The sequence below is a fragment of the Danio rerio genome, chromosome 10 (assembly GCF_052040795.2).
Source record: "Danio rerio strain M-AB ecotype USA chromosome 10, GRCz13ab, whole genome shotgun sequence".
Taxonomy (NCBI): Eukaryota; Metazoa; Chordata; class Actinopteri; order Cypriniformes; family Danionidae; genus Danio; species Danio rerio.
In genome coordinates, this window is record NC_141030.1 from 6,765,001 (window position 1) to 6,792,454 (window position 27,454).

The 27,454-nt window shown below is 37.4% G+C and overlaps 3 protein-coding genes across 11 annotated transcripts in view; 2 read left to right on the forward strand and 1 right to left on the reverse strand.

Moving 5' to 3' along the window:
* reep5 (receptor accessory protein 5) overlaps positions 1-802 on the forward strand; it is a 21,729-nt gene extending 20,927 nt beyond the window's left edge. The window contains 2 exon segments of the mRNA NM_200058.1: positions 55-223; positions 311-802. Coding sequence (NP_956352.1) covers positions 55-223; positions 311-360 — 219 coding nt within the window. The 3' untranslated portion in view covers positions 361-802.
* The window catches only part of tln1 (talin 1), a 1,269,505-nt gene that overhangs the window by 398,850 nt on the left and 843,201 nt on the right, over positions 1-27,454 (forward strand). The window lies entirely within an intron of this gene.
* The window catches only part of chd1 (chromodomain helicase DNA binding protein 1), a 67,639-nt gene continuing 44,389 nt past the window's right edge, over positions 4,205-27,454 (reverse strand). For 4 of the 9 annotated variants that reach the window (XM_087269594.1, XM_087269592.1, XM_087269593.1 and 1 more), the window contains exons 28-37: positions 25,010-25,160; positions 24,780-24,902; positions 22,414-22,557; positions 19,070-19,327; positions 16,612-16,725; positions 13,990-14,168; positions 13,805-13,904; positions 13,505-13,556; positions 10,599-10,833; positions 4,206-5,699 (exon numbers count right to left, since the gene is read on the reverse strand). In XM_087269594.1, the coding sequence (XP_087125720.1) occupies positions 5,396-5,699; positions 10,599-10,833; positions 13,505-13,556; positions 13,805-13,904; positions 13,990-14,168; positions 16,612-16,725; positions 19,070-19,327; positions 22,414-22,557; positions 24,780-24,902; positions 25,010-25,160 (1,660 nt within the window). In that variant the 3' untranslated portion in view covers positions 4,206-5,395. Of the gene's footprint in view, positions 5,700-10,598; positions 12,770-13,320; positions 13,557-13,804; positions 13,905-13,989; positions 14,169-16,611; positions 16,726-19,069; positions 19,328-22,409; positions 22,558-24,779; positions 24,903-25,009; positions 25,161-26,728; positions 27,063-27,454 lie in introns of those variants that run through there. The other 5 variants (XR_015500476.1, XR_015500475.1, NM_001128298.2 and 2 more) reach the window with 4 other exon arrangements.

Below are 27,454 nucleotides of genomic sequence, written 5' to 3' on the forward strand. Positions count from 1 at the left end.
CACTCATATATAGAGTTGAATGTAATGGCTTTGTTTGTGTTTCTGGTTCGGCAGTGTGCTTTCTTGGTTTGGTGCATGGCTCCGACTCCATCAAACGGCTCCATTATGCTCTACACCAGGATCATTCGCCCTTTCTTCCTGAAGAACGAAGCCAAAATCGACAACGTGATGAAGGACCTCACAGATAAAGCCGCTGGGGCTGCGGATAAGATTAAAGATGAAGGTGAAACCAGATTTATCTAATGTATTTACCAATGTTTCATCATGAGCAGTTATGAATCTTTAATTGTCGTTTGTTTTTGTCTTTCAGCCAAGAAAGCCACTGCCAACATTATGTTTGAGGAGAAAAAGCACTACTAAGAACCATTTCCACTGCTTCCTACCCTGCGGACGACACTCGCCTGAATAAATGTTGCCTTTATATGCTCTTATTTTTTGGAAGAAACTGGAAGTGGGCTGATTGTTGTTACTCCCTGCGCCTGTCTTTAAACATGTGGCGGCCATATTAGATCCTTCTAGATCTGACAATCCCAGGTCTGTTTGAACGGGTTAGGCGTAGATCATATCCTGTAAAGCTTTCTTCAGTCTCAGCAAACATCCTTATCTTTCCTCTAGACATGTCTTGAATTCATAGGTCATTCAATAGTTTACCTTGCATCCTACGCTCAGTTAACTTTTAAATCTGAAATGTATTTATGTGCGAGAAGCAGATTGTTTGTAAGAAGTGATGATGTCAGCGGTACCATAAGGTCATGAATTATGCATCCGACATCAACTATTAAACAATAGTTGGACTCCACAACTGACTGTGACGTGTGATGTTTGTGCTAAAAAGGAGCAAAGTGTTACTCAACTTGTAAAGAGGATTGAGAAATAAACATGGTGTACAACTTACATTTTAACGATGTTGGTTTTCATAAATATTAGGGGTGTCACGATTGATTTGCACGGATCACAACCCACGGTTCTGAACACACCTGACTATTTTTTTTACTTTGAAGTTTGACAAACTAATTTTGACAGGGTCCCCGCGGGGTCTTAAAAAGTATTAAAAAGTCTTAAATTAAAAAATCGAAATTTATGGCTTTAAAAAGTCTTAAATTTGCTGTTCTAGGTCTTAAATATTTTTGCACAGGTCTTATTTTTGCGATGTCCATGTAACGCTACATCTAATGCTTATTTAAATTCTTTTTGTTGTTGTTGCTAGATTTTTGGGGTGTTGTAGTTCTATATTTCACAAGTCCAATTGTAATTTGCGGAATTACAACTACAAAAAAGTCAACTTGCAATAGCCAATCAGCTTTCTGTTATTAAACTCAGTGCGCGCGGCGAATGTGACGTCATCGCTGTGTTTGCGGAAGTTCGCTTTAAGTGTGAGCGACTTGATTTCAGCTGGCAGAGTATGCCGTTATTTCACTGACATGTAGCAAGCGCAGTTTTATAAGTCGGGAGCGTTGTAATGCGAAAGAGCGAAATTTAAATAACTTTATTTTACCCCTAATTTTGTGCTTTTACATTTTCTCTCGCATGTTTTTGATTTTGCGATATAGGTCTTAAATTTAATACTTAATGGTCTTAAAAAGGTCTTAAATTTGACATTATGATATCTGCAGAGACCCTGTTTGAGAGGAGCTTGTGATATGATTGATCGCAGCTGGTCCCTCATCTGTAATGGCCGAATTCGAAGAGTCTTCGAACCCGTGTGTAATTTCCTACTGTGAAATTACCACATTAAACGTGACGCGCTAACATGGATGCAGTTGACTAGAGTAAATCTGATTAATATTAGCTGCACAACTCACCATCAGGCACCTGTAGAGTTTGTGTTCTAGTAAAACATATACAGATAAAATGGAGCGGGTGCTTTTTAAAATGAATGGCGGTAAATGAAAGTCAAACCGGTAAGCGTGACAAAAAAAAAAGTGCCCTCTGAATCAAATCAGCAGGATGCCCTTCTGGATCTTTGACTTCGAACACTACTGACTACACTTACATGGACATCTGTAATCTAGTTATTTGCCTAAATAGACAATAATATAATTAAGGTGTTTACGTGAAGTGCTTTCATTTAAGAGTTTCCTGTCATTTTGGGTGACTTTAACTGCAGTTCGGCAGTTTCACATTCACTCATGAACATTTCATTCATGCCCCTGTGACAAACTGGGGTATTAGACGCAAATAAGGAGTAAGAACTGGTGAGACTGTTATGGTATTTAACGCACGCGGAATGAAAAGACAGAACTTCACATTTTGGACGTGTGTGTGTGTGTGTGTGTGTCTGCGCGGTCATTTGCTGACAGCCGTGTGTGTTTATCTTGTCGGAGAATATCAAGTGGTGCTCGCTGCAGAGCCATTTGGGCGAGCTGAGCTCCAGCGAGGGGGAGCTTGAGCTTGAGCTCCACCTTTTTTGCACTTCTTCTACGAGTGATGTCACTGGGGGTAGGGTTAGGGGTGGGGTTGGTGTACGCATTAAAACAGCTTTCAGGAGGCAGAACAAGAGCTCATGCTCCCCCTCGCTGGAGCTCAGCTCTGCTCAAATGGCTGTGCAGCGAGCACCCTCTCGAGAATATGGCCAAATCTCCTCCATGACAGTAATAGTTTGATTGCAGTGTTTATCTCAATAATGCCACTAATATCTGCATACTCCACATGTCTTAATTCCATTTCTGTTTAGTTCAGTTAGGACTTTAGCTGGCTTAAGGTAACCAAAAGTTAGAGATTAATTAGTTTTAAAAAAAAATTATCTATGCTATATAAATATATATATATACCTACCTGCATATAGACATGGTTAAAAAATTCTGATGTTCAAATCGAGCATCAGAACGGGGAAGAAGGGGGACTTAAGTGACTTTGAATGTGGCATAGTTGTTGGTGCCAGACAGGCTGGTCTGAGTATTTCAGAAACTGCTGATCTACTGGGATTTTCATGCACAACCATCTCTAGGGTTTACAGAGAGTAATCAGAAAAAGAGAAAATATTCAGCAAGCGGCAGTTTTGTTGGCGCAAATGTCTTTGAGGTCAGAGAAGAATGGCCAGACTGGTTCCAGCTGATAAAAATGTAACTGTAACTCAAACACCTGATACAATTGAGGAAGAGCACCTTTGAACACTTCCAACCTTGAGGCGGATGGGCTACAGCAGCAGAAGACCACACTGGGTGCCACTCCTGCCAGCTAAGAACAGGAAACTGAGACTACAATTCACACAGGCTCACCAAAATTGGACAATAGAAGATTGGAGAAACGTTGCCTGGTCTGATGAGTCTCCATTTCCGCTGAACAGTCGGATGGTCGGGTCAGAATTTGGAATCAACATTAAAACATGGAATCAATCATGCCTTGTATTAACGTTTCAGACTGCTGCTGGTGGTGTAATGGTGTGGGGGGTATTTTCTTGGCACACTTTGACACAATGCTTAATTGGTACAAATGGGTCCAAACACCACAGCCTACCTGAGTATTGTTGCTGACCATGTCCATCCCTTTATGACCACAGTGTACCCATCTTCTGATGCCTACTTCCAGCAGGAAGACGCACCAAGTCATAAAGCGTGAATCATCTCAGACTGGTTTCTCGAACATGACAATGAGCTCACTGTACTCAAACGGCCTCCACAGTCAGCAGAGCTCAATCCAATAGAGCACCTTTGGGATGTGCTGGAACGGGAGATTCACCTCATGGATGTGCAGCCGACAAATCTGCAGCAACTATTTGATGCCATCATGTCAATGAGGGCCAAAATCTCAGAGGAATATTTCCAGTACCTCGTTGAATCTATGCCACGAAGGATTAAGGCAGTTCTGAAGGCAAAAGCGGGTCCAACCCGGTACTAGTAAGGTGTACCTAATAAAGTGGCGGGTGAGTGTAGAACAGATGCTGTGACGGATGTAGTCCACCCTACTCTCACCTTCATATTGAATTAGTTTGGTTATATTTGTAGTAATGCACACCATCCTCAAAGCTGATTTGAAACAATAATGAAAAGCCACACGTAAATGAAATCAAGTTGAATTATGATGAAATGACAAGTTGCACTTTGTGATATCTTTGTTCAAAGTTTACCCACAATCAAACCTGTTTTAAAAAACCGGGGCGTTCACCGAACAGGAACGAACCTGCCCCAGGGTCAAACGCTTTTGCGGAAACATCATTTACCTTCATATGTTAAACGCAGAGCAGACTAAATTCCATTAAGCCAGAGTACAGGTGAAAACAGTGATTTGAGTTTAATGACTTTATAAACAATTATATAAAACAATTACTTTAAAAATCCATGCATTTTCAGTGTAAATTTGGATTTGAAATATAGAAGGAGATCTATGTACATCAGTATGTCCTGTAACAGCATTCTGACCCGCTCGGGCCAGTCAAGCAGAGAAACACTCGGGCTGCATAGAAAATAGTACATTATTGCCAACATTTATAGAAAACAAGAGGAAAGATTATCATGGAAATGTTCTAAAGGAGAGCTCATAAGTGCCTCTAGCTATGATCGACCCTTTCATGTCCTTTTTTATAATTACACGCGTTGAATTTTTTCCGACATGACGGCGTTATAAAGTGAGGCCGAGTCACTTACAGATAGTGATCAAACAAAAGAGGGGATCCAACCGACAAGACGTTCCCTACAGAATGAACACACATGGAATATTCACCCAAGTCTCATTACATTATTCAAAACTACTGAGATTTAGTCCCAAAAACAAAGGAAGGAAAAGAGAAAGTAGCCTGAGTTGATGGGGAAATAGTTAAAAAAATACCAGCCTGAGAAAAGCCCATTTGATTTACTTTATACAATAATTTACAGTAGTACAATGTGAAAAAGTGACACTATCTGATGCGCACTAAAAATAGTCCAGATTATTTTACAGCCGAGACAGATTTAAATAATTCAAGCATGGTGGAAAGAAAACAAAACTGAACAAAAATTACAGATAAAAATTGGCAAAAAATGGTCACAAAACACTGTAAACGAGGTACTTTGGAAGGTGAACCCCAGTCCTTCAGCACAGAAACCCTTTACGTCCACTAAAGACGAAACGCGAGTGAGTGAGTGAGTGTGTGTGTGTGTAGCGTCCTTTCACTCAACACATGTTAAATAAGCTGCGCCGCGTTTATTTACGGGAGTATGTCGGGATCCAGATTCGCACGGCAGAGCGAAACACGGACTCGTCTGTTTCAAAAGTAAAAAACCACAAACGAAAAGGAAAGTAGTCAATTTATAAAAATAATAATTAAAAAAAATTACTCTGCAGCACCTAGGAAAGAATGCCGCCGACTCTTAAATACAAAAATATGTGATCTGTGTTTTCCTCCCAGTGGTGCAGCGGCTGACAGTCCCCTAAGGCATTCCTGTGTGATGTGTGTCTATGGCTAATCGGAGGAGAAGCGTTATGTCTTGCGGCCGCTCCAGACCTGTTCCGGTGTGCTTTTGTGGTCGGACGAGTACTCGAAGGGCGAGCGGTGTCCGATAGGCGAGCGCTGGTCCCGGGGCGAGCGGTGCTCCATCTGCCAGTCTGAATGGTAGCGATAGTCCCGGGAGGATTTGTGGTGCGAGTAGTCGGAGCTGCCGGAGCGGTGCTCAGAGTGGAAGCGGTGCTCCGAGTGAGTCCTGTCCTTGGAGTTGCTTTCTGATCGGTGCTCCCTGCTGGAGCGGTGCTCGTCCAGCTTCCTGTGCTTGCTCTCACTGTAGTATCTGAAAAGAGCAAATCAGGACGATTATGATGCATCCAAGTTTGGCTGAAGTTACCCTGACATTCTAACTATTTAAAGGGATAGTTCACCAAAAATGAACATTTCCTCACATTCAAGTCTTTGCAGTGTTCTCATGGTACTGAATTTCAGTAGTTTTCCATCCGTCAACATTTGAGCGCGTTCTTAAACACCATTTAAAGGTGCAGTAGGTGATTGTCTTCAGAAACATTTTTTGTTGTGCTAGTTGAAAGTCTCTTCACTGTCCAATAGTAATGATTACAGTAAATGATCTGAATGTGTTTATATGTATTTTTATATTCTGGGTAAAGCATAAAACTAAAAAAATGTTCATCCAATTAAATAGAGTCGGACCGTCATCTCCCTTACTTCCAATAGGCAGGTAAGACTGTCAGTCAGCATATGTAGATTTGGACTTCTGAGCATCTGTTCACGCAAATCCTTTATTAGTGCGTGCCTGTCTGCATCACAAACGCATGCGCGCGAGCGAGCTGCGGGCCTCTTGCAGATGCCGAGTCGGAGCCGGAGGCGCCAAAGGACAGCCGAGCTCGGGCCGATTACTTTAAAGCCAGGCGCGGGTATAATTCGCCCTTAAAGCTGCCGCGCAGTCACGAGACGGACCGGGAGAAGTCAAATGCTGAATTGAAACTTTTAAAAACCTGGATCAATATTGGAGTTACTTTAGCACACTGGAGAAAGGACGAGACCATGGCTGAAGTATTACTGTTAGACAGATAATGTTCTGTTTTAAAACTATTTTAGTCAGGCTAAGCTTATGTTAGATTGTGTTCTGTTCTGAATGACTTCTATGCATAGACGTGTTGTTCAGCCACTGAAATCTCCTGGTGAAAGATTGATGTGATTATTTTCAGTTTCGTAAGGTTCTTTGACAGCATCTATAATGTAGATTTATATTTAGTTTAACAACAAAACATCAGTAAATAGCTCTATTCCGCCTAACCAGCTTTACTGAACTGAAGTTGCTTTTATATTCACATTGGGTCATTTTTGAACAATGATAGCCTTCCTATACTGTTTACCGCTAACGTTACTCTGAATATTCGCTCTGAAATAGCATGCAAGTGTGGCAAAGTAATACATGTAATTCCTGTATGGCGCTGGCACTAACTAACTGGCGAATGACATGAACTAGTGGGTTGTCTGTCGGCTGTTGTGACGCGGTCCGCGCGCTCGCGATATCAGGGGGTGTGGCTTTGAATCAGAGTCTCTCCCCGCCGTCCAAAGATAATATGCTAAGCGGTTAGCATTTTGGCAGATCACCTACTGAACCTTTAATTGCCGTTGTGTTCACGTGCTCAACAAAAATGACTGTGATTGGCCATGAAGGTCACCAGTGTGAACACAGCTACAGGGACACAGGAGCGATAGGGTATATGCCAAGCTAGTGTTGTTCCAATACTGATAAACTTCCATTGACCTGTTATTGGGAGTTTTTTTTCCATTTTATACGGATCCTTTTACAGCATGGATGTTGTAATGTAATTAAAATACAGTCAAGTAAATAAACTTTGGCATTTATTTAGTTGCTCGAGCGTAAAACGAGACAAAATGCCGTTTACTCACACGCGCCCGTCAGAATGAGCAGGCTAGCGCAGAAGCTCCATTGAATATACTGGGGTAAAACAAATGCTCATCTTATAAAGACATGGCGGGGGGAAATTTTAATTTAATGTAGTGCTTCTTGTACAATCTGAGACTCATCCAGTGGAGATTGCTGATTATTAAAGAAAGCAGACCTTATATGTGCCCATTTTGCAATGGCATTCAGTTCACCGGAAGCGCTTAACCCAGGTTACTGACAAATTAAAAGTCCTATTGGCATACTTCGGCATATACCCCATTTAAAGCCTTGAAGATCTGCTGGTCTGTCTATGAGCTGACATACGAGTGATCTGCTGATGAATCCACTGATCTTTGCGACTTTAAATCGCTCTAGTATCCATGTCTATGTGGTTACACTTGGCAAATCAGTAGTGTGTAAGAACTCACTCAACAGTGTTCAAATGTTAGCGGGAAATTTACTTTTTTTTTATTTCACCGATTGGTACCAAAACCATAGTAGGAAGAAAAGCACGAGGAGAAAACTATAAATTAAAATAGGAGGAAATAAAATAAAAACAAGTGGTACCCTTTGTTATAGGTCTAGGGCCCAATGTGTTCTTATTCTGGTCCTGCTAACTATTAAAAAAAACTAAACAATAAACAAAAAATTAAGTAAACAATATTATTAATAATAATAATTATTATTATTATGAGCCTATTATTTTTATTATTATTTTTTAGGCCTACAGTAACTTTGAAACAATCATGCAAACCAGGTGCTGCTTGGAAATGTTTATCTTTGCTCAGCATCAGGTGCACAGTAGCAGCAAGAAGTTTGTCAGCGAACTATAGGCATATTATTATTATTAGACATTCAATCATTTTCTTTTCGACTTAGTCCCTTTATATTATTAGTAGGTAGTGCTGGCACCTCACAGCAAGAAGGTCGCTGGTTCGAGCCTTAGCTGGGTCAGTTGGCATTTCTGTGTGGAGTTTGCATGTTTTCCCTGCGTTCGCATGGGTTTCCTCCGGGTGGTCCGGTTTCCCCCATGGTCCAAAAACATGTGGTACAGGTGAATTGAGTAGGCTCAATTGTCAGTAGTGTATGAGTGTGAATGAGTGTGTGCGGATGTTTACCAGAGATGGGTTGCAGCTGGATGGGCATCCGCTGCGTAAAAATGTGCTGGATAAGTTGGCGGTTCATTCTGCTGTAGTTACCCCGGATTAATAAAGGGACTAAGCCGACAAGAAAATTAATGAATGAAGGACTATTATTATTATTATATAAGCCTTGCTCCGAAGCAGTCATGCATACCAGGTTCTACTCAGAAATGTTTTTTTTGCTCAGCATCAGGTGCACAGCAGCAAGACGTTTGGCTGCGAACTATGACTTTATTTTAATGATAAATGTGTAATATTACTGCTAATTTAGTTATTTTTTTACATTTTTGCATGTGCAATGAACGTAAGATTGCTAACTGATCAAATGATAAAATATGTAAACTTAGTGTGTGTGTGTGTGTATGTATGTATGTGTATATATATATATATATATATATATATATATATATATATATATATATTAGGGTTGTAACGGTATGAATTTTCACGGTATGATAATCGTCTAAAACAATACCACGGTTTGACGGTTTCGCGGTATACGGTATGTTACAAATGTTACAAAATAATAGAACAGTGAAGCAAATTTGACTTTTTCCAAATAATATATTTTTAGTTACTATAAACAACACCACTTACAATGAACAAATAAAAATAAGAAAATAATAAATAATGTGTCAAAGTCCAAATAAAGTCCAAATAAACATGGTGCAAATCCTCAGTAAAAAATAGATATAAATATTTACTATACTATAAATAGTTACATAACAAAACTAGATTCAATATGGAACATCCTTAGGTTTTATGTGCCAGCATGGATATGGTTGTCTATGGATATGGATTTGGAAATGGTTGTTTGCAATGCAGACAAACAGCTGCATCTTCATTTGCGTCTTTTGAAAACAGCAAGAGCAGCAGTTCGTCTTTGCTGTGTCACTGTTTTGTCATGTTTCTGTGCTGCTGTGCATGCAAAAGTACTTAGTATGAGAATTATTTCATGCAAAACTTTTTTTTTTTGCGTTTTATTTAGCCGCACATAAATGTATGCCTATCTCTCATTCCGTGTTGTTCAAAAAGCTTGGTCCACAAACAAAAGCGAAACCTATGCTTATTGGTTGTGATATAGCGAGTTTGAACCAATCTGGGCATGGAGGAGGGACAATGCATCAATGTATCATGTCTGATTTGTCCGGAGACACAGTGACGAGCGTTTCTTTGTCAAATCAGCGTTGTCAAATTTTGATGACGTAACCGCACTGATTCCGGAGCCTCTGGAAGTCCACGAATGTTATGTGATACAGCACTGGAAAGCTGAGACTCTCTTCTTTATGCCAATCTTTGAATTGTATGAATCGGATCAGCGGATCAAATGTTATTAAACATTTAAGAGCAATACTTATTTTTAGCCGCGGGCGGCTGTCTCGGTCTTTAAGGGTTAAAACCGTTGATATGCAATTGTTCATGGTATGATAATCGTGCACGTTCAAATCGTGGTAAACCGTCATACCGGTATATTGTTACAACCCTAATATATATATATATATATATAAAATTAAATAATAATGATTATTAGGGACTTTTATTTTAAGGGCAACATTACAAGCTCAGATTTGGTTGGCCAATCAGAGGAAAACAGATATTTTAGCACTGCCTACATGTGTATAATGAATTTTATGAGTCGTTTATCCGTTTTCCTTTCCTAAATTAGAAAAATGAAACATCGAGCCAAAATCCTGTTTTTTTCTTGTGAGCAAATGAAAAAAAAAAAAAAAAAAAGTTTTCTTGGTTTTCCTTTTTTTGTTTGAAAATGGATATGGAATAGACGGAAGATACCCTAATTCATGCAAGCATCTTAATCATATTATTGTCTTATTGAGATCAAGGCAAATAATTTGATTACTGATGTCCATGTAAATGTAGTCAATGTTGACCATCGTACTATGTTTTGTTTTTACTAAAGAAGTGAGTGGCTGCTCTTTTTCCAACATTCCTCAGATCATTTTTTTGCGGAAAATTGATAAAAGTTCTGAACCACTTGTGTGTAAATGTTTATTTTTGAATGCACTACTCCTTTAAAGCTCATGACAAAATAAAAACAAAACTTGAAAGTCAAGTATCAATGACCTCATTCTAAGCCAATAATGACCATCAAAAACTAATCAAAACAACAACACAAAAACTAAAAGATCTGTTTAATGACCTGCTGTCCGGCCGCTCTCCTCTCTCTCTGTACTGGTCTCGCTCCCGCTCTCTGTGGTCTTTGCCGTTGCTGAAGGAGGAATAGGGCCTTTTCCTGGAGTCGGAGCTCTTCCTGTAGGAGTCGCTGGCATGATGCTCTTTGCTGTGTTCGTGGTAGCGAGATGAATGATGTCTGTCAGAGCTGTAACTGTCTCTGCTGCTCTCGTCCTGCTGAGACTCCTTTAGCCGCTCAACATCTGACAAAACCACATTAAAGGTTACAAAAACATGCACACAAATTTGACTACATTATCTGAATAAAACTAACAAGACGAAAGCAACAACTTGGTTCAGTTTTTGATATAATGGAAACTAAAATGTAAATGCTAGCTTGCCATTTTTAATAAAAAAGATGGATGTAAATATTTTGCAATATTGTTAATATAGAGGAACTATGATGTCATCTTGTAGGCCAATCGGCAGCTGGCATAAAACTGGTTCCCTCTATAAGATCCCTATAGGATTTTCTCACTTTTCAATAATTGCAAATAATAAGCTCTGTGTTCAAACACAGATCAGTACACTTACCGGTTTTGCCCAATCCCACTTTTGGATCTTATGGCCCGTTTCCACTGAGTGGTGTGGTACGGTACGGTTCGGTTTTATGGCCGTTTCCACTGTCAAAGGCCTACCGAACCAAACCGTACCGTATTACTTTTTCGGCACCCTTTCGAAAGGGTCCCAAACACAAGAAAGGGTACCAAAAGGCGGCGCTAGACGCACAGCTGAACGCTATTGGTTTACAGAGATACGTCATTCGCTTACGCAACAAGCCAGAATGTAAACAGAACCCGCCATGTTTGAAATACACAGCGAGAGATTACAGCGGAATTATATATACATATATCATAGTCCTGATGAACAGCCACAGAGCCATGGAGTAGAGCAGAATCTACCCTGTGCCTCGCAGTTTTTTTACGAGCCAGTCTGAAGCGCGAGCGGTTTCGCTTTCTTCCTTGTGCTTGTCGCGCGTCTATATCTGAAATGACAAACTTCTTGAGCTGATTATGATATTGTGCGCTTCATTATTGACAAGCTTTGGAAACCTGATCCCGTGAGCAGCAAGATATCCCGCGAGAATGACACATTCAGAAAGAAAAGGACAAACGCGAGAGTGGAGCGGACAAAAAGCCGGGAAAAAAGGAGCACGTTATTTCTTCAGCAAACGTGAACAAACTGCCTTGTTTTAATTTTTATCATCACCTTTTGGACTAATATGAACTGGGAATGATGGAAGTTTACGTGTGCTGCTGAAGATTACAGACACAGATGAGAGGTTTACTCTGACTGTAGGCTATTTTTTGTGTTTTTTTTAACCTAATTAAGAGATGTATGTGTGTAGTTTTTCTGTAGTTGGTAACATATCAGAGACTGTAAGGGGCTGTATGTGTTCATATATTTTTATTTATTTATTTATTTTATATAATTACAGACGTTACAGTAGGCTATTTTGCTTTTTCATCATTGATCTGCAGTTATAATCAACTCCTGTTCATAGAAATGTTAGTAATAAACATTTATACAGAAGTGTTTATGTGTGTAAAGCGTCTGTTTTGTGAGAAGTGCTTCAGAAGTGCTTCGAGCGAAAATGACGTCGACTGAAACTTTGTCATACACAACGCCCACCAAAAGGGTACCCTTGGTAGTTGAAACGCAAGCCTGATAAAGGTGATCCGTACCGACCCGAACCGTACCGGTCAGTGGAAACGAGCCATTAAATGCAAATGCAACAACTGAAAAGCTAACATTAGGCTATAAACAGAATACAGTGCTTTCAGGGTGATTGCCTGTGACGACTACCTAATATGATACACATGTATAATTTTTTTCATTTACATATATTTTTTAAACCACATTGTCTGCAAATTTCTGGGAATTACATTTTTATTGCAATCACAAAAGAAAAGCGTGAAAAACTAGGGGGTCTGTTATAAGGTCAGTAACATGCATTTAATATAATATGCAAACAAATCACATCACTAAGATAATTAAGGAAAAAAGACATCTCTCATAGATGTAAATTACAGGGTTCATACACATTTTTACTACTAAAATTCCATGACTTTTCCATAATTTTCCAGGACTTTCAAGTAAATTTTCTTGACCTAATGTTTTATGCAATGTCTACATACAGTTGAAGTCAGAATTATTAGCCCCCTTTTGATTTTATTTGATTTTTAAAAAATATTTCTCAAATTATTTTTAATAAAGCAAGGAAATTTTCACAGTATGTCAGATAATATTTTTTCTTCTGGATAAAGTCTTATTTGTTTCTTATTTATTTCGGCTAGAATAAAAGCAGTTATTAATTTTTTTAAAAACCATTTTTGGGACAATATTATTAGCCCCTTTAAGCTAATTTTTTTCAATAGTCTACAGAACAAACCATCGTTATACAATAACTTGCCTAATTACCCTAACCTGCCTAGTTCACCTTATTAACCCAGTTAAGCCTTTAAATGTCACTTTAAGCTGTATAGAAGTGTCTTGAAAAATATCTAGTCAAATATTATTTACTGTCATCATGGCAAAGATAAAATAAATCCGTTATTAGAAATAAAAAAAAAGGATTTTAAAACTATTATGCTTAGAAATATGCTGAAACAATCTTCCCTCCATTAAACAGAAATTGGTGAAAAAAATAAACAGGGGCGCAAATAATTCAGGGGGCTAATAATTCTGACTTCAACTGTATGCATGGTGAAAGAAAAACAATTTATGTTGAAATTTTATTACTATTGAGTTTCAATTTATATTTACATCTATGTAAAACTGATTTAGATAATGCTTACACCACACAAATAATGTGAGTATGTGATTGGCCCTGTAAAAAATCGATTAAAAGCACATAAAACGGAGTGAACATACCTGCATGTTTAAAGCTTTGTGTATTTACAGTGCTAGTGTTCTGCTCTGCTGCCTGAAATGAAACAAACATTATGACCTTTAACCATTTTCCATATATAATTTACAAAGTGACAAAGCAAAACGATCACAACAGAAGTTCTAGTATTGCTTCTGGAGTTATTAAACAGACTTTAATGGCCTAAACAAATATATATATATATATTGTAATAAAATGTCAATAAAATTACCATATATGGTTCATCGCCTGATAATAGTTAATAAAAGGTCAACAGAAATGTAAAAATAATAATGTGTTCATACCTGAGCATTTTCTTGTCGTTTCTTAATAGCGTGCTTATACAGTTTATGCAGTTTCCTTGCATCGAATTCTGTGAACTTTGAAACGAATATCCACAGATTTCTGGAATGTGAGAGTAAAATATATTGTTAAACTCAAATTAAAGCCTCATATATACGCAGAAGGAGTAGAGTAAAAGCGAGCGTACTTCCTCCACTGTTTGATCTGCTCGGGGTTGGTGTATTCTCTCAGACACTCGGTGATGTGATCTCCTATTTTGATCAGGCATTGCCGCGTGTGTTCCAGCTGCTCTCGCTCAGACAGACCTTTCTCCGGACGATCTAACTGCTTGAGTGCAGCCTTCACAGGCCTCATGCGCTCCTTACACTGGCAAAAACACAACACAGCAGCAGTTAATAGCCATGTGGATACGTTTTCACATGCTCAGCAATTCAGGAGTTTGTTTATACAGCACTTAGTTTGGTAGATTTTTACAGCGAGCAGAATCTGAAACATGAAAAAGTTAAAATGTATAGCAGCTGTTCAGTCTTTGTTTATACTTGCGTCTGATGAAGCACTGAACAGAAAAGATCTCCAAGCTAAAGTAGGAGGAGCCTCATAGCCCCTCCTACCTGTTAAATCTACTGACCAATGACAGTTCAATGGAGATCTCACTTTTCCAGGAAGCTCGTTTTTAAAGGTGCTGAAGTTTTTGACTCTTCTAAAGCATAAAAATATCATAATATGTTAGCAGATATTTAAGAAACATGCTAAGTGAGCATTCTTGTTTATGGTAAAAACAGTGCTGAAGTCAGTTATTCTGCTTTGAGAAATTAGAGTTATGTGCTGGAACGTCTGTCTTCGTTTTGGTCATTTAACCCACCCAATGCCAGTTTAGCCAATTATATTTCAGCACCTCAGGTTGCCTTGTTGGAAAATCGTGCATTTCATTTAGTCAGAAGGGGTGGACTGGACAGTTGCAGACTCCGAAATGACACAGATTTAGAGTTCCATATGAAGTTATCACTTAGCAAATAATATAAATATTACAAATGAAAACATACAGACTAGGGTTGTGACGATAGATAGTATCGTGTATCGACAATAGGCAAAGATATCGCCAAGAGCTGAGACCTATGATGATTTTAAAGACGATATTTAGCTCGTTTAGCATAAATGTAGACCTATTACATATTTAACAGCATTATTAAATAAAAATAATAGTATTATTATTTTTAATCATCATCATAAATAAGACATGAACTACAAATTAGTTTGCAACTTTGTTGCATAAAAATAATTTGCTAAATAACAAAAATGGATTTAATTAACAAACAAGTTAAATAAAACGATTTTTAAAAATGAAACAACTGAAAAATAAAATAAAATAACTCTGAAACCAGCTCCAATGTTCTGGAATAAAACGTGTTGTGGTCGTTGGTCATTTGAGACTCCTTTATAACAGCACTCCGCAAGATTCTCTCTTGTTTTCAAAAAAAAGGTATTTATCTTTTATATCCATTATTAATAGCCTATTTTTATTTTTGGAGTGGCCTATAGCCTATTTTTTTTCAGTGCATGCATTGACTGCTCCTTCAAATACACAGAATATACTTGTCTTATTTGTGTTTAATTCGATGGAATGATAAACGCACATGCACATTTGTTTAGAAAATAACCTATATTTGGCCTATATTTCTTTATATAGGTTATTAAAATATATTTTATTTATTTATTTAAACTAGGCTATATTAAATTAAATTACAATCTTTATTTCACAATTCGTTTTGACATTAAAGAATTATTGAACGGATATTTAATAACTTATCAAAGAACATTTTACTGAGCTCAGTGAAAAGTTTTAGGTCAAATAGACTATTTAATATTAGAGCAAAAGGTTTTTGTCGACTCACCGCAGCCATTTCTAAACTGAAACTCTTAACACAAAAACAACAAACACGTATGCAAAGCGCAAAATTGTGTTATATTTTAGCAAATACAAATGAGACACTGTAGAGAATTACTTTTGTGATGATTAGACCTGAAGCCGCGCCACGCTCAACAGTACAAAAACATGGTAAACCTCACTGCATGGACACAGTGACATGCGAGCGGCAATTCCATTTTATCCAATTCCAATTATATCCATTTTGCGGCAGTCCCGCGGGCCGAGGATAACGACATGAACCCGAAGTCACAATCAAATCATGTCCCGCGCCGCACTGTAGCATCAAGTCTAGTTTTAAATAATTTTGGTCTCAGCGCCTATTTAGCTGTAGGAGCGCGGTGATTTGCATTGGTTTGAATTACTATCCAAGATCAAACTTAATGCAAATGCAGTAGGTTATTAAATAAGTATTAAAAAAATCAGCCAAAGGTTATTAAATTTGTTTATATATGGTTAAATATAATAATAAAATATTATAAATCTATAAACACCGCTCGGCCCCCATGCAATAGTATCGTGTATCGGCGATCTCACAGGGGGACGATATGGCGATCTGAAAATTTCGCACATCGCTAACACTAATACACACCACACCTTTAAACTCCTGAAAAACGTGCCTCCTTTTGGGCCGATTTTGTTTAAAATTATATTACACAAGATACTGCTTTAAATATATCAGGCATTTTGTTATTAATGCAATATTAGTGTTTGAGAAAATTCATGTGATCATGGCTTCTCGGTTCTTCAAAATCTGCCATATTGACATCCAGTATAAGAAGGAAGGAGGAACCAGATAAAGCTATTATCTAAGCAGTGTGATTCACTTAATGGCTCAATTCTCCAGCAATAGTAAATAAGGCTTAAATCTGAAAAAATACTCACCACACTGAAGGTTTTCTGGTCCAGTTCTTCAGACTCCTCAGACAGTGGGATTGCGTCTCCTCCTGTGGGCGTGTGAACAGGGGTATCGGCCTTCTCTGCTTTTATATCGACAGCCTGAAAACACATTTTAACAATTCATGGATCTCTTGCATCAACAAAGAAAAAAGGGAAACGTTGATATAGTTGCCTAGCATTTTTAAAATCTTTAGCTGTGAAGGCTCAGCAGCGTGTCAATATCAACCGTCTGTTTGCACTAAAATCTCTGCCAAAGGTTTTTCATGCTCATTGATTCAGAATGGAAGGGGGACAGAGAATTTGCAAAAGCGAACATTTTCATCTCAACAATATATAACTGGCAAATTGTAAATTATGTGAAATATGATATTGTAGTTGTTGAGTATTAACGATATTTATTGCAATATAACCTTTCCCTAGAGAAAAGATATTTTTATTAGCTGTTCTTACAAAACTATTAAGTAAACTATTTTACACTATTAAGTTAGTTTTTACAAAACTAAGAGGTAATCGCATTTTTAAACCTTATTAGATGTAATCAAGGCTTAAAAAGTACTATGTCAGGGTGCAAACATTTAGACTTAAACACTATGAATGACTAAATGTCTGAGGCAGATATAAAGACAGCAAGGCACCATCTGATGGGTCAAAATTGGATGAAAAAAATGTTAATATTTATGCAAGAGAACAAACGCTTGGCACATAAAACAAACATAATTTATATATATATATATATAGTTTGCACAAACTAATAATCAAAAAAAAAACTATTATTACAAAATGCATTTCAAATTGCGACAGACTTCCAAAACGGTCAGTGGATCCTTTTCACAAGAACCTTTTGTTATGATGCATTTAACAGTCATCCTGATCTTAAAAAAAGTTTTTAATACTTTGACTTTTTTAAACAATGTTTTAATGTTCATATGTATTTATGTATGTATTATATCATCTTTGCATCAAATTACAAAAACTAATTATCGCTTATGCGAGGCGTTTTTAATGCAGCGTCTATGGGGCAGGACAGTAAAATTGACGTTATTCTTTAAGTTTCACACAATTTTTTGCCTTTTTCTAAAAGTCTTCGTAACAGTACTGTGGAGTTTTCTGTTATTATTTAAACAATTAGGATTGTAATAAAATTATTTGCTGTACTCCTCCATTTACTGGAATCTAAGGGTGCTTTCACACTTGGTTCAATTGCCTGGACTAAACCGAAGTTTGATTGTCGCCCCTTACCACCTTCTCGGCTAGTTTGTGTTCACATTGTCTTTTTTTCTGCTTTTACTGAATATTTTGCTTGTGTTACTAAAACCAAAATACAGGGAGTGACTTGCATCTATCTGTCTCTTGCATATGTCTGTAGAAGTCGTTTTTGGTGGAGACAAGCGGACATTAGACCCTTTCACACAGTGATACAATGACTTTACCGGTGAATTAAATAAAGCACTGTTCACACAGGCACAGATGTGAATAGAATTTTTCTGGAAAAGATCATTCACACATCCATTTCAAAATGCTGGTAAATTCTGACATCATTAACCAGAAATGAGCTCTAAACGGCTGCAATTGTATTTTTGTATTTGTAAACATTTGACTACATTACAAACTCTGTTCATGGATAAGTATTGTGAACAACGTCGATGAAAACATAAGGAGGAACACTTTCACATGTTGAGATGTACATAATATGTGTGTGCTGGTGCTCATCAGCTGCTTTACATACACACGCGTCAGAGCTTTAAGGTAAACAAACAACAGCTTATAAGCATTTTATCGATAACTTTTTTACACAGTTGGCATAAAGAAGGAACAGAAACGTTATACGACTAACACCTAGCAGCTAAATGTGTCTGGAAAAATATTCAAAGGCTTTTATTTTCATAAACCGCGCAGACTGCGTGTTCTGATTGGCTAAAGTAGACGTCTCGCACTCTTTCCAGCATTCTTTAATAATAATTGCACTGCGATTACACAGTGCAGCATTCTGGAAAATTATCTGTGATGTTTCAATTTCTCTTTCTGGAAAATTGCCAGAACGAATTTACCAGTGTTTTCAAACAGGGCCTGTTCACACATACAGACAGGAATGGTTATCACTGATTGCTCTTGCACCGCTTGTCGCCAAGGTAGGTTATACACAGACATAAAGAAAGTTCACACAAACCGTACCCTAGACCACCTCTTTCAGGCGGACTCGGGTACGGTTCGTTCAGAAGACAGCATTCACTTTAGCTATACGTACCGAACTCTGACATCAAATGAACTCAGGCTCTAGTATGAAAGCACCCAACTATGTTTACCCAAGTTTATCCAACTATGATTACTTCTGCTGTTTAGAAACCCGTAAATGTGAAAAGGGTCTATATAGGCTGTTCACTATGTTTAACTGTAGATTTTTTTTAAACAGTGTAAGAAATATGTCATGATGATGGATGAGCACCTCTGCTGGAGAATCATCCTCTCTTTGCAAAGGCTCTGGTTTGATTTCCTTCTCCTTCACTTCCCTCTCTTTGCTGTCCCGTCCCTCTTCTTTCTTCTCCTTCTTAACTTCCTTTTTAACAACTTTCTCTGGTGTGTCCTTCTCTACTGGCGCTGCGTCCTCAAGCTCATCCTCATCAGAGTCATCTTCTTCTTCCATTACGGTCCGCTCTGGTACACGTGCTCTTCTGTTCGGCAGCTTAACGGGAGGAGGAGTTTCCTGTAGGAACACAAAGAATGAAACAACTTTAGCGTTGCCCATTCATTTAACATTAAACATATATATTCCGTAGTGGTTCTTTTAAAAGATTCTGACTGGATTGTCAAGTGGTAAAAGAGAGCATTTAAATATTTCCAGGTCTTTGGTAAATAATTGCTAAATGCATTCACTAAATTACTTTATGTAAGCTGACCAACAACAATGTTGTATAAATGTGCCCTTCAAATCTGTCCAGGGTTATAAATGGAGTTCTTGTACACATTCATTTATCCATGCCTAATAAAAAAGTGCCTCAAATGGCTCCAGGGGGTAATATATATATATATATATATATATATATATATATATATATATATATATATATATATATATATATATAAAAAAAATATATATATATATATATATATATATATATATATATATATATATATATAAAAATATGAATAATAATAATTTTTTTTATTATTACTATTTTTTTTTTACAGACATTAAATCATAAAGTGCTTTACAAAAAAAGAAAACAGGTAAAGGAGCACATATCAATAAAAGAAAACATTAAAACAAGTAAAAAAAAATCAAAGAACAGAAATGCCAATGTGAAACCAACCCACCATACTGTTAATTAAAAGCTTGACCAATAAGATGCGTCTTTAAATGCTTTTTAAAAGTTCAACTAATCCCAGAGTTCTCGGTGCTAGGGAGAGAGAGTTGCAGAGCCTTGGGGCCACCACACAGAAGACACGGTCACCTTTAACATGATATTAGTCAATGTCTTTTAAGGTGCATTTTCTGTAGCATTAGCACAATCAGGAGGACAGGACTGAAGTACATACACAGTTGAAATGAACGTGAAAGCACAGTGAAGCAAGGAGGTATGACTGCAGCCTGGAGACCTCCAAGGGGGAGGGATTAGGCCAGAAGAAGGTAAGGATGGGTATTGTTAAGGTCGATACCACTTATTGGTTCGATAGTTTAACGTTCTATTTCCGGTACTTATTTTACTTATGAAAAACAAAACTAAACAAAACAAACTGAACAGAATTAACAACACTAATTTATCATTACGTTTTTAATATAAAATTAAACGAAACCAATAATGGTAAAACAAAAATGTAAATTTTTTAATTTAAAAAAATCATTTGTTTTCCTGTAAACGAATGTACTGTACAATGGTTTGAAGGAAAATGACTCTGTTTTTAACCATTCTTCTGGAGAAAAATCCACATGTTTGCCTTTAATGGTAGAAGTTGTGATCTTTCTTGCTTTGTTGTGCTCCCTGCAGTTGAAAATACCCTCTTTAAGTTGCAAAACGCATTTAAATGAGATGTCTATAATTTGTCATTAACACATTCACATAAATGAGTTAACAGTGTTTTGGGAGTAAACTGTGTTTTAAGTATCTTGCAATGTAAAAATAAGCAGTTTTCTTAGTAATTTTGTAATAAGCATTGCTTATTATTAGGCTATTCATAGGTGATGTAAACATATGATGCAAAAGCTAATGTTTAAGATTTATTTAGGCTACTACAGGAAAAAAAACTGTTTTTTTCATTGTACCTGAATGTGTGTGTTTATTTAACTATTAATACTAAACTAATTTAAGTGATTGACTGCTGGCATAACGATGCGGATGATGTAACATTACCATTAGTAGCTAGGCAGTCGACATTTTTCCTTATTTTTTATTGCAGTTAATGCACTTTTGAAAGATACTTTCACTTAGCCAGATTGTTTGCGTTTCCGCTTGTACAAGAAAACATCTTGTTGCGTTTGTTGCAACAGGCATTGCCGCTGTCCACTCTGGAAATACAACCCGTTTGGTTCCCTTACGAGCTATGTGTGCGTGCTTAGCGCAAGCCTCCGCTGAATGCTGAGACATGTGAAGGCTTTTATACTTGACACACTTGCCGGAAACACGAGTATTCAGACTCAGACTCCGCTTTATTATCCCGTTAGGAAAAACTAAAATTGCAACAAGGTGCCATAACACAGGCAAAGTTCCATGTAAACATTAAAAAAATATTACCACACAGCATCCATCCTTACAATCACTAAAACTAGCAAACTTTAAACTTGTATAAACTTATATAAAGGAGAATACATGGAACAACTCGTGCTGCAACACCTTCTGCTGGTTGCCACTAGAGCAGCGCCCCTCATGTGAGATTGCCAACTGTCCGGACGAATATCAAATATGGCAAATGAGAAAAGGTTGGCCAGTTAAATTATGCTACGGTACTGATAACAGAACAGTTAATGTCAGAGCTTATCAATACTTCAATCTTGTATCTAAATGTAGCACTGATACTAATAAAGTACAGTGTTTTGGTACCCATCCCTACAAGTAGGTGTAGTAGACATTAAGGAAACGCAACAGGTTGCTGTGAGGTTGGTTTTCTCATCCTTCTGACTGAGTTTATTAAACCACGGTGAATACTTTCAGTGCTGCAAATAGTTTGCAAAGCCTGGCTCATTGTGTTCAAAGTAGATGATTAAATTAATAAAATTGAAACTGACAGACGCAATAAGGATTGTCAATAAAAGAAAATTATTTAGCCTAATCTAGGCTACTCTGAAACTGAATATTTCACTGTAATTTTAATTATATTATTATTTTATTAAACAGACCAGTTTGTGTTTTGGCGCTGAAGCATATAAGCAGGCCTTGTTTTGAACATTTTCCGTCTCACTCACGAGATTAGACGAGGGATTACTAAGTAAAACTTTCCTCAGACTGGCCTTGCTTAAAGTATAGTAACTGTTTTATGCTTTAAAAAAAAAAAAAAAAACCGGCACAGTTTCAGGATTGCATCTGTAATGGTCGATACTCCGAATTTTGGTATAAAGATCGGATCGGTTCCAAAAAAATGGTGTCAGTGCATCCCTAGTTAGACTGAAAGAAGAATGTCACATACATAATGGTAACTTTCATTTTTGGTATACTACCCGTTCTACTGTATGCAGAGTTCAGTTAGGCATCCATAAATGATAGAGCCGGCAGGTCAATTTAACAACTCTGCCATTCTTTATTTAAGACACAGGCCCTGCCCTCATATGTAGACCAACACAATTACAGCAAAACCAACCTTGTCCTCTTCATCCTTCTCATCCTCTTCATCAGAGCTCTTATCTGAAGGCGGCGCAGAGGACAGGCTGTTCGTCACATCCTCCATCTTCGGTTTTACAGCTTTGTTCTTTTTGCCCCGTGGTTTCCGGTTGCGTGATTTTGCCTATGGAGCAGAAGAAACATCAAGGCTTTAACTGTGTCATCAATAAAACCAATGAACAACAAATTAACCAACTGTTGTCGTGTTAACGAACTGTTCATATTGATCAGTATGAATCACAACACATAGTTCAGATCGCACCAGTGGATTAATAACTTATTTGAACTTGTAGGTTAATCCAACATTTACAACAATTGCAGAGAGATCACCTGCCGCGACATTCAAATCATGTGTATGAAAGCATTTTGGCTTCCCTGTAAAATATGATGACGGAAAAGGTTGTGGTGGGATCTAAATGCTTACTTTTATTAATTAAAGGTGTTTTCTGTCACTGTTTGTTTAGCTAGCATTATTTTATTTAGTGTCAAGCTGCGCAATTAAACATTAAAAGATTTAAATCTCAATTCAAACCGGCGCAACATGAATGATAAATGATAATGATTTGCATGTTTATTAATTCATTGAAGAACTGCTTTCAAATCTGCGTTTGATCGAGAGAGATTTAGTTTTTACACTTTTTCAGTAAGTTACAAACAACTAAATAACACAGAAGAAGTGCTGGTAAAACAGTTTATAATTCAGATATAAACACTGATGTTTATAGTACTGATTAAAATCTCTGTTTAATGGGACGAATGTTGTAGCAATTACATTGTGTAGCCAACAGGTGGTGACAAATAACATTCAAAATTACGTCACTGAAAAGGTGGAATATTGGAAATAACGAACTTGAGCACGGAAAAGACGCGATCTGTGAACGGCCCACTGCTATAGTTAATCCAGTGTGCGTGCGTGTTAGCCTTGGTGTATAAGCTTGGAATTTTAAACTACTTTTAACTTTGTTTAGTTGCAGCAGTTTCGTACAATACAACAGAAAAGTGGCGTTGAGAAGCCTTTAAGATTCATTCATTCATTCATTTTCTTGTCGGCTTAGTCCCTTTATTAATCTGGGGTCGCCACAGCGGAATGAAAAGCCAACTTATCCAGCAAGTTTTTACGCAGCGGATGCCCTTCCAGCCGCAACCCATCTCTGGGATGGTTCAAACCAGCAACCCAGCGACCTTCTTGCTGTGAGGCGACAGCTCTACCTACTGTGTCACTGTCTTGCCGCCTTTAAGATTAAGCATCCAAATGTATTCGGCTACTCGCACCACTCACTCGCTTAATGTCAGGTGACTCAAACTCTGCACAGCCTTTAACTGCAGCTCGTGCTGTATTGAACAGTCGCATGTTACTTTATAACTATAGCAGCTGTTTTTCGACTGAACTCAATTTATTTTTGATGTCTCGGTCACACTCTTCGGAGGGCCGGAACAAATTGCCTCACGGAGCGCAAAATTGAATAGCCCTGCTCTATGGTTTCGCCACAAGTGAAGAGCGCCACATCACCTTCCCACATTTGTCACAAATTACATGACCCAGACAGAGAAGCTTGGCCGGACGCACCTGACCCAAACCAATCGAGGCATATATGTATATATTTATGATTTTTGGAGTCAAACACTTTGGACAACGGTTGAACAACATTTAAGACCTCGTAAAAACGGGATTAAGACTTTATAATATCTTTTAAGGGCTTTAATTCTCTCAATTGATTTGACCCCGCATAATTGACCCCGCAGACACACTGATTTTATTGCTGAGCAACAGAAAAGCAAACTGAAACGAAATGTTTCAATTAAACGTAAATGAATCTGATTTTTAAAAAAGTAAATAATGTCACTCGGCTGATAGAGGACTGTGTAGTCTAGTGTAATTCTGTTATAAATTAAAATGTTTTTACTGTATTAGGTTCATTATAATATGTAAACAAAATGCTGTATTAGTTAACAAAAAGCATAGTTTTAAATAAATCAGGAAGTTACCCATGGCAACGATATTTACTTTCGGCCCATTAGCCTCAATCAAGTTTGTTTTTTGCCCTACAAAAGAAAAAGTTTGGGCATCCCTGCTCTAAGTAAACTATCTTGAATAATTAATTAACTCATGTGAATTTGTAATTTAGCATCAAGAGTTTTAAATCTACCCCTTCTGAAAAGTCAAGGCTGTTGAAGTAGACAGAAAATGCCTAAACAATCTTACCTGATTTAATTAACTGTAAAATGACACCGACAATAAGACCCAAGTGTTTTTGAGCTCTGTAAGTTCAGTCACTTTGCAGAAACCTGTTCATTATGTTACAAGTTGTGTTTAGCAGTAATGACAGTTCCTCCTATGTGACTTACAGTGCCAGCCTGTTTCTGTGCTTCTTTCTTGGCGAGGTCTTTGCTGAGTAATTTGATGAGGTAGTCAGCTCGAGTCTGCAGCTGTTTGGCCTGTGGCTTCTTGTCAGGATCATCAGGAAGGAGCTGCAACAAGTTTTGCAACAGGTCATAATTTAAATGCCATCATCACTAACACAAGAACACAGTGTAACAGGACATTTTGCTCAAACGATTTCTCTGTGTTTCATTACCTTATGTGTGAGGTTGAGGTCCGGGTCCATCTTGATCATCTCCCAGCTGCCATACCCATACTCATAAATGCCAATAAGCAGGCTGGAGTCATCCTCTTTACCCCACTCAATGTCAAAATGAGCTGCCTTTGAGTGGCATGGGATTATATACCTATAAAAGAAATAAAAAAAATGTAAAAATAATTAAATCATTAAAAACAATATAGTATGTTGCAAGACTCTTGCGTTTAAATAAAAATTTTTTGCTGGATCGCAAAAAAAAAAAAGACGACTTTTTGTTGATTTTGCGTTGGATTCAAAGATCGCGGAACGGCAAAAAGAACTAGGGGGTCTGTTCAGTAGATCTTCATTAGTGTTCAACAAGAAAGAAAACTCAAGCGCTTTGGAGCAAGTGGAGCTTGAGTAAATGCACTTTCATTTTTGGGTGAATTTTCCATTTAAAAGAAATACATTTAATTTTATGGCACCTCATATTAAAAACAACAAAAGAATCAGGGTTCCCAGGCTTTCATGAACAGCAGATTTAAGGACTTTTTAAAAGCACCATTAATTTCAAATTAAGCATCATTGTGATTCATACACCAGCATGTGTAGCGCCATTAAAGTCCTTACTGTACTTGACATTTCACTTATCTTTATTTTTACATAAAAAATTAGAATTTTCAAACATTTTGACTGTTTTAAAAAGTCATGTTCAGAAAAGTTTGCTGAATTTAGTAATGGCGATATTAAAACGCTGAAATATTGCTAAAATGTGTATTATTTTTCAGTATTATTGTATTTTTTTTTTTTTGTTCTGCTTTTGAAAATTGATGACGATTGTTGAAATGAATGCCATAAACAAATTTCATTTCAAATTTAATCCAAACAATCAAAGACCTATATTTGTTTTTAAATACGTTCCTGGCCTTAGATCCATATGTCGAAAATTCAAGCACTCAAGTACTTTCAAGAAGTGTGTGAACCCTGAAGGATGCTAAATTTAGTAAAAGATGAGTTCTTTCAAAGGTAGACTGCAAATCTTTGTTATACACAAAAAAGACTGTTTTTTATTTTTATTTGATAGAAATATGCTTTATGTACATTTTAATAAATTCTGAAATGAACAAGGTTTAGATAGGAACACCAGGTTTTAAACTAGCACTTTTCCACATACAAAAAAATCCCCCATAAATGATGTTCTCTCCATACTGTTGTTTATATACAATGACATTAGACTTCTTTAATCCCACTGGTCACAATTCTGACGTGTCTTTTCAGAGTATATGCATTAATCCTAAAGATAATTTCAATACCTTTTTAAGACTTTTTAAAGACCTTCTCTGAATATTTTAAGACCTTATCGCCACTTCAAGTTTTAATCATTATCAAACCTTTAACTTAAACAATTGTTAATAAACAGTTGTAGCTAAATAAATCAATAAAGCACAACAATGCAACAGAACTCAGCTAAGCTCGGAAGAAACGAAGCTTGAAAATCAATTACGTGGTTGTTTTCAGAGACAGGCTTCTGCCACTGTTTAAATTTGTCTTTCTCCAGCATTTTCCTGTATTGCCATATGTTTCACTCTGGTTTGACTACGTGAAGTTCCACAAACTAATTTTGAGTGCAGCATGTGAAATGATTAAGCATGACTGGCTGCTCATCTGTAATCAGTAAGAAATCCCAGAGTGATCCAAGCTTACAATAAAAGGTTTTTTTCTACTGCTTTATCTTCCTTTTGGAAGAATCCCCCCTTCCACCCCAGCTCCTCCCATTTCTAAGGGGAGCTCTCGAGACCTACCTGATCTTGGATCCCCTTATATGGTTACTGACCATAGCCATAGCCTTGGGCTCAAGTATCTCCAAGCTTAGCGATCTCTCTCTCAAACCTGCTAATAATGCTAAGCGTATCTAAGTGGGAACTCTTGAAATATGGAGAGCGTGAGATCACCTTCCAGCGTTTGTCGCAAATTATGTGACCTCGCCCCTATTGAGAAACTTGGCCGGATGCACTCGGCCCGAACCAGAGATGGGTTGCGGCTGGAAGGGCATCCGCTGTGTAAAAACTTGCTGGATAAGTTGGCGGTTCTTTCCACTGTGGCGACCCCGGATTAATAAAGGGACTAAGCCGGCAAGAAAATGAATAAATGAATAAAACCGGATTAAGACTTTTTAATACCTTTTAACAGCTTTAATTTTCTCAAAATTGATAGATCAACTTTTAATACGTTTTAAGATCCCACGGACACCTTGCTTTTGGTAAAGTCTTGATCAAATATGTGGTCGGCCTGAAGTGCGATATGCACATCAATATAGCAGCATTTTTATGACACTGTATAACAATAATTAATATTTTTACAGTACTGTGACGGTTGGGTTTACGGCTGGGGTAGGCGTTAAAATAATACAATTTATTGAACAATTTTGAGACAGCATAAATAATACTCGATACAACTACAGTT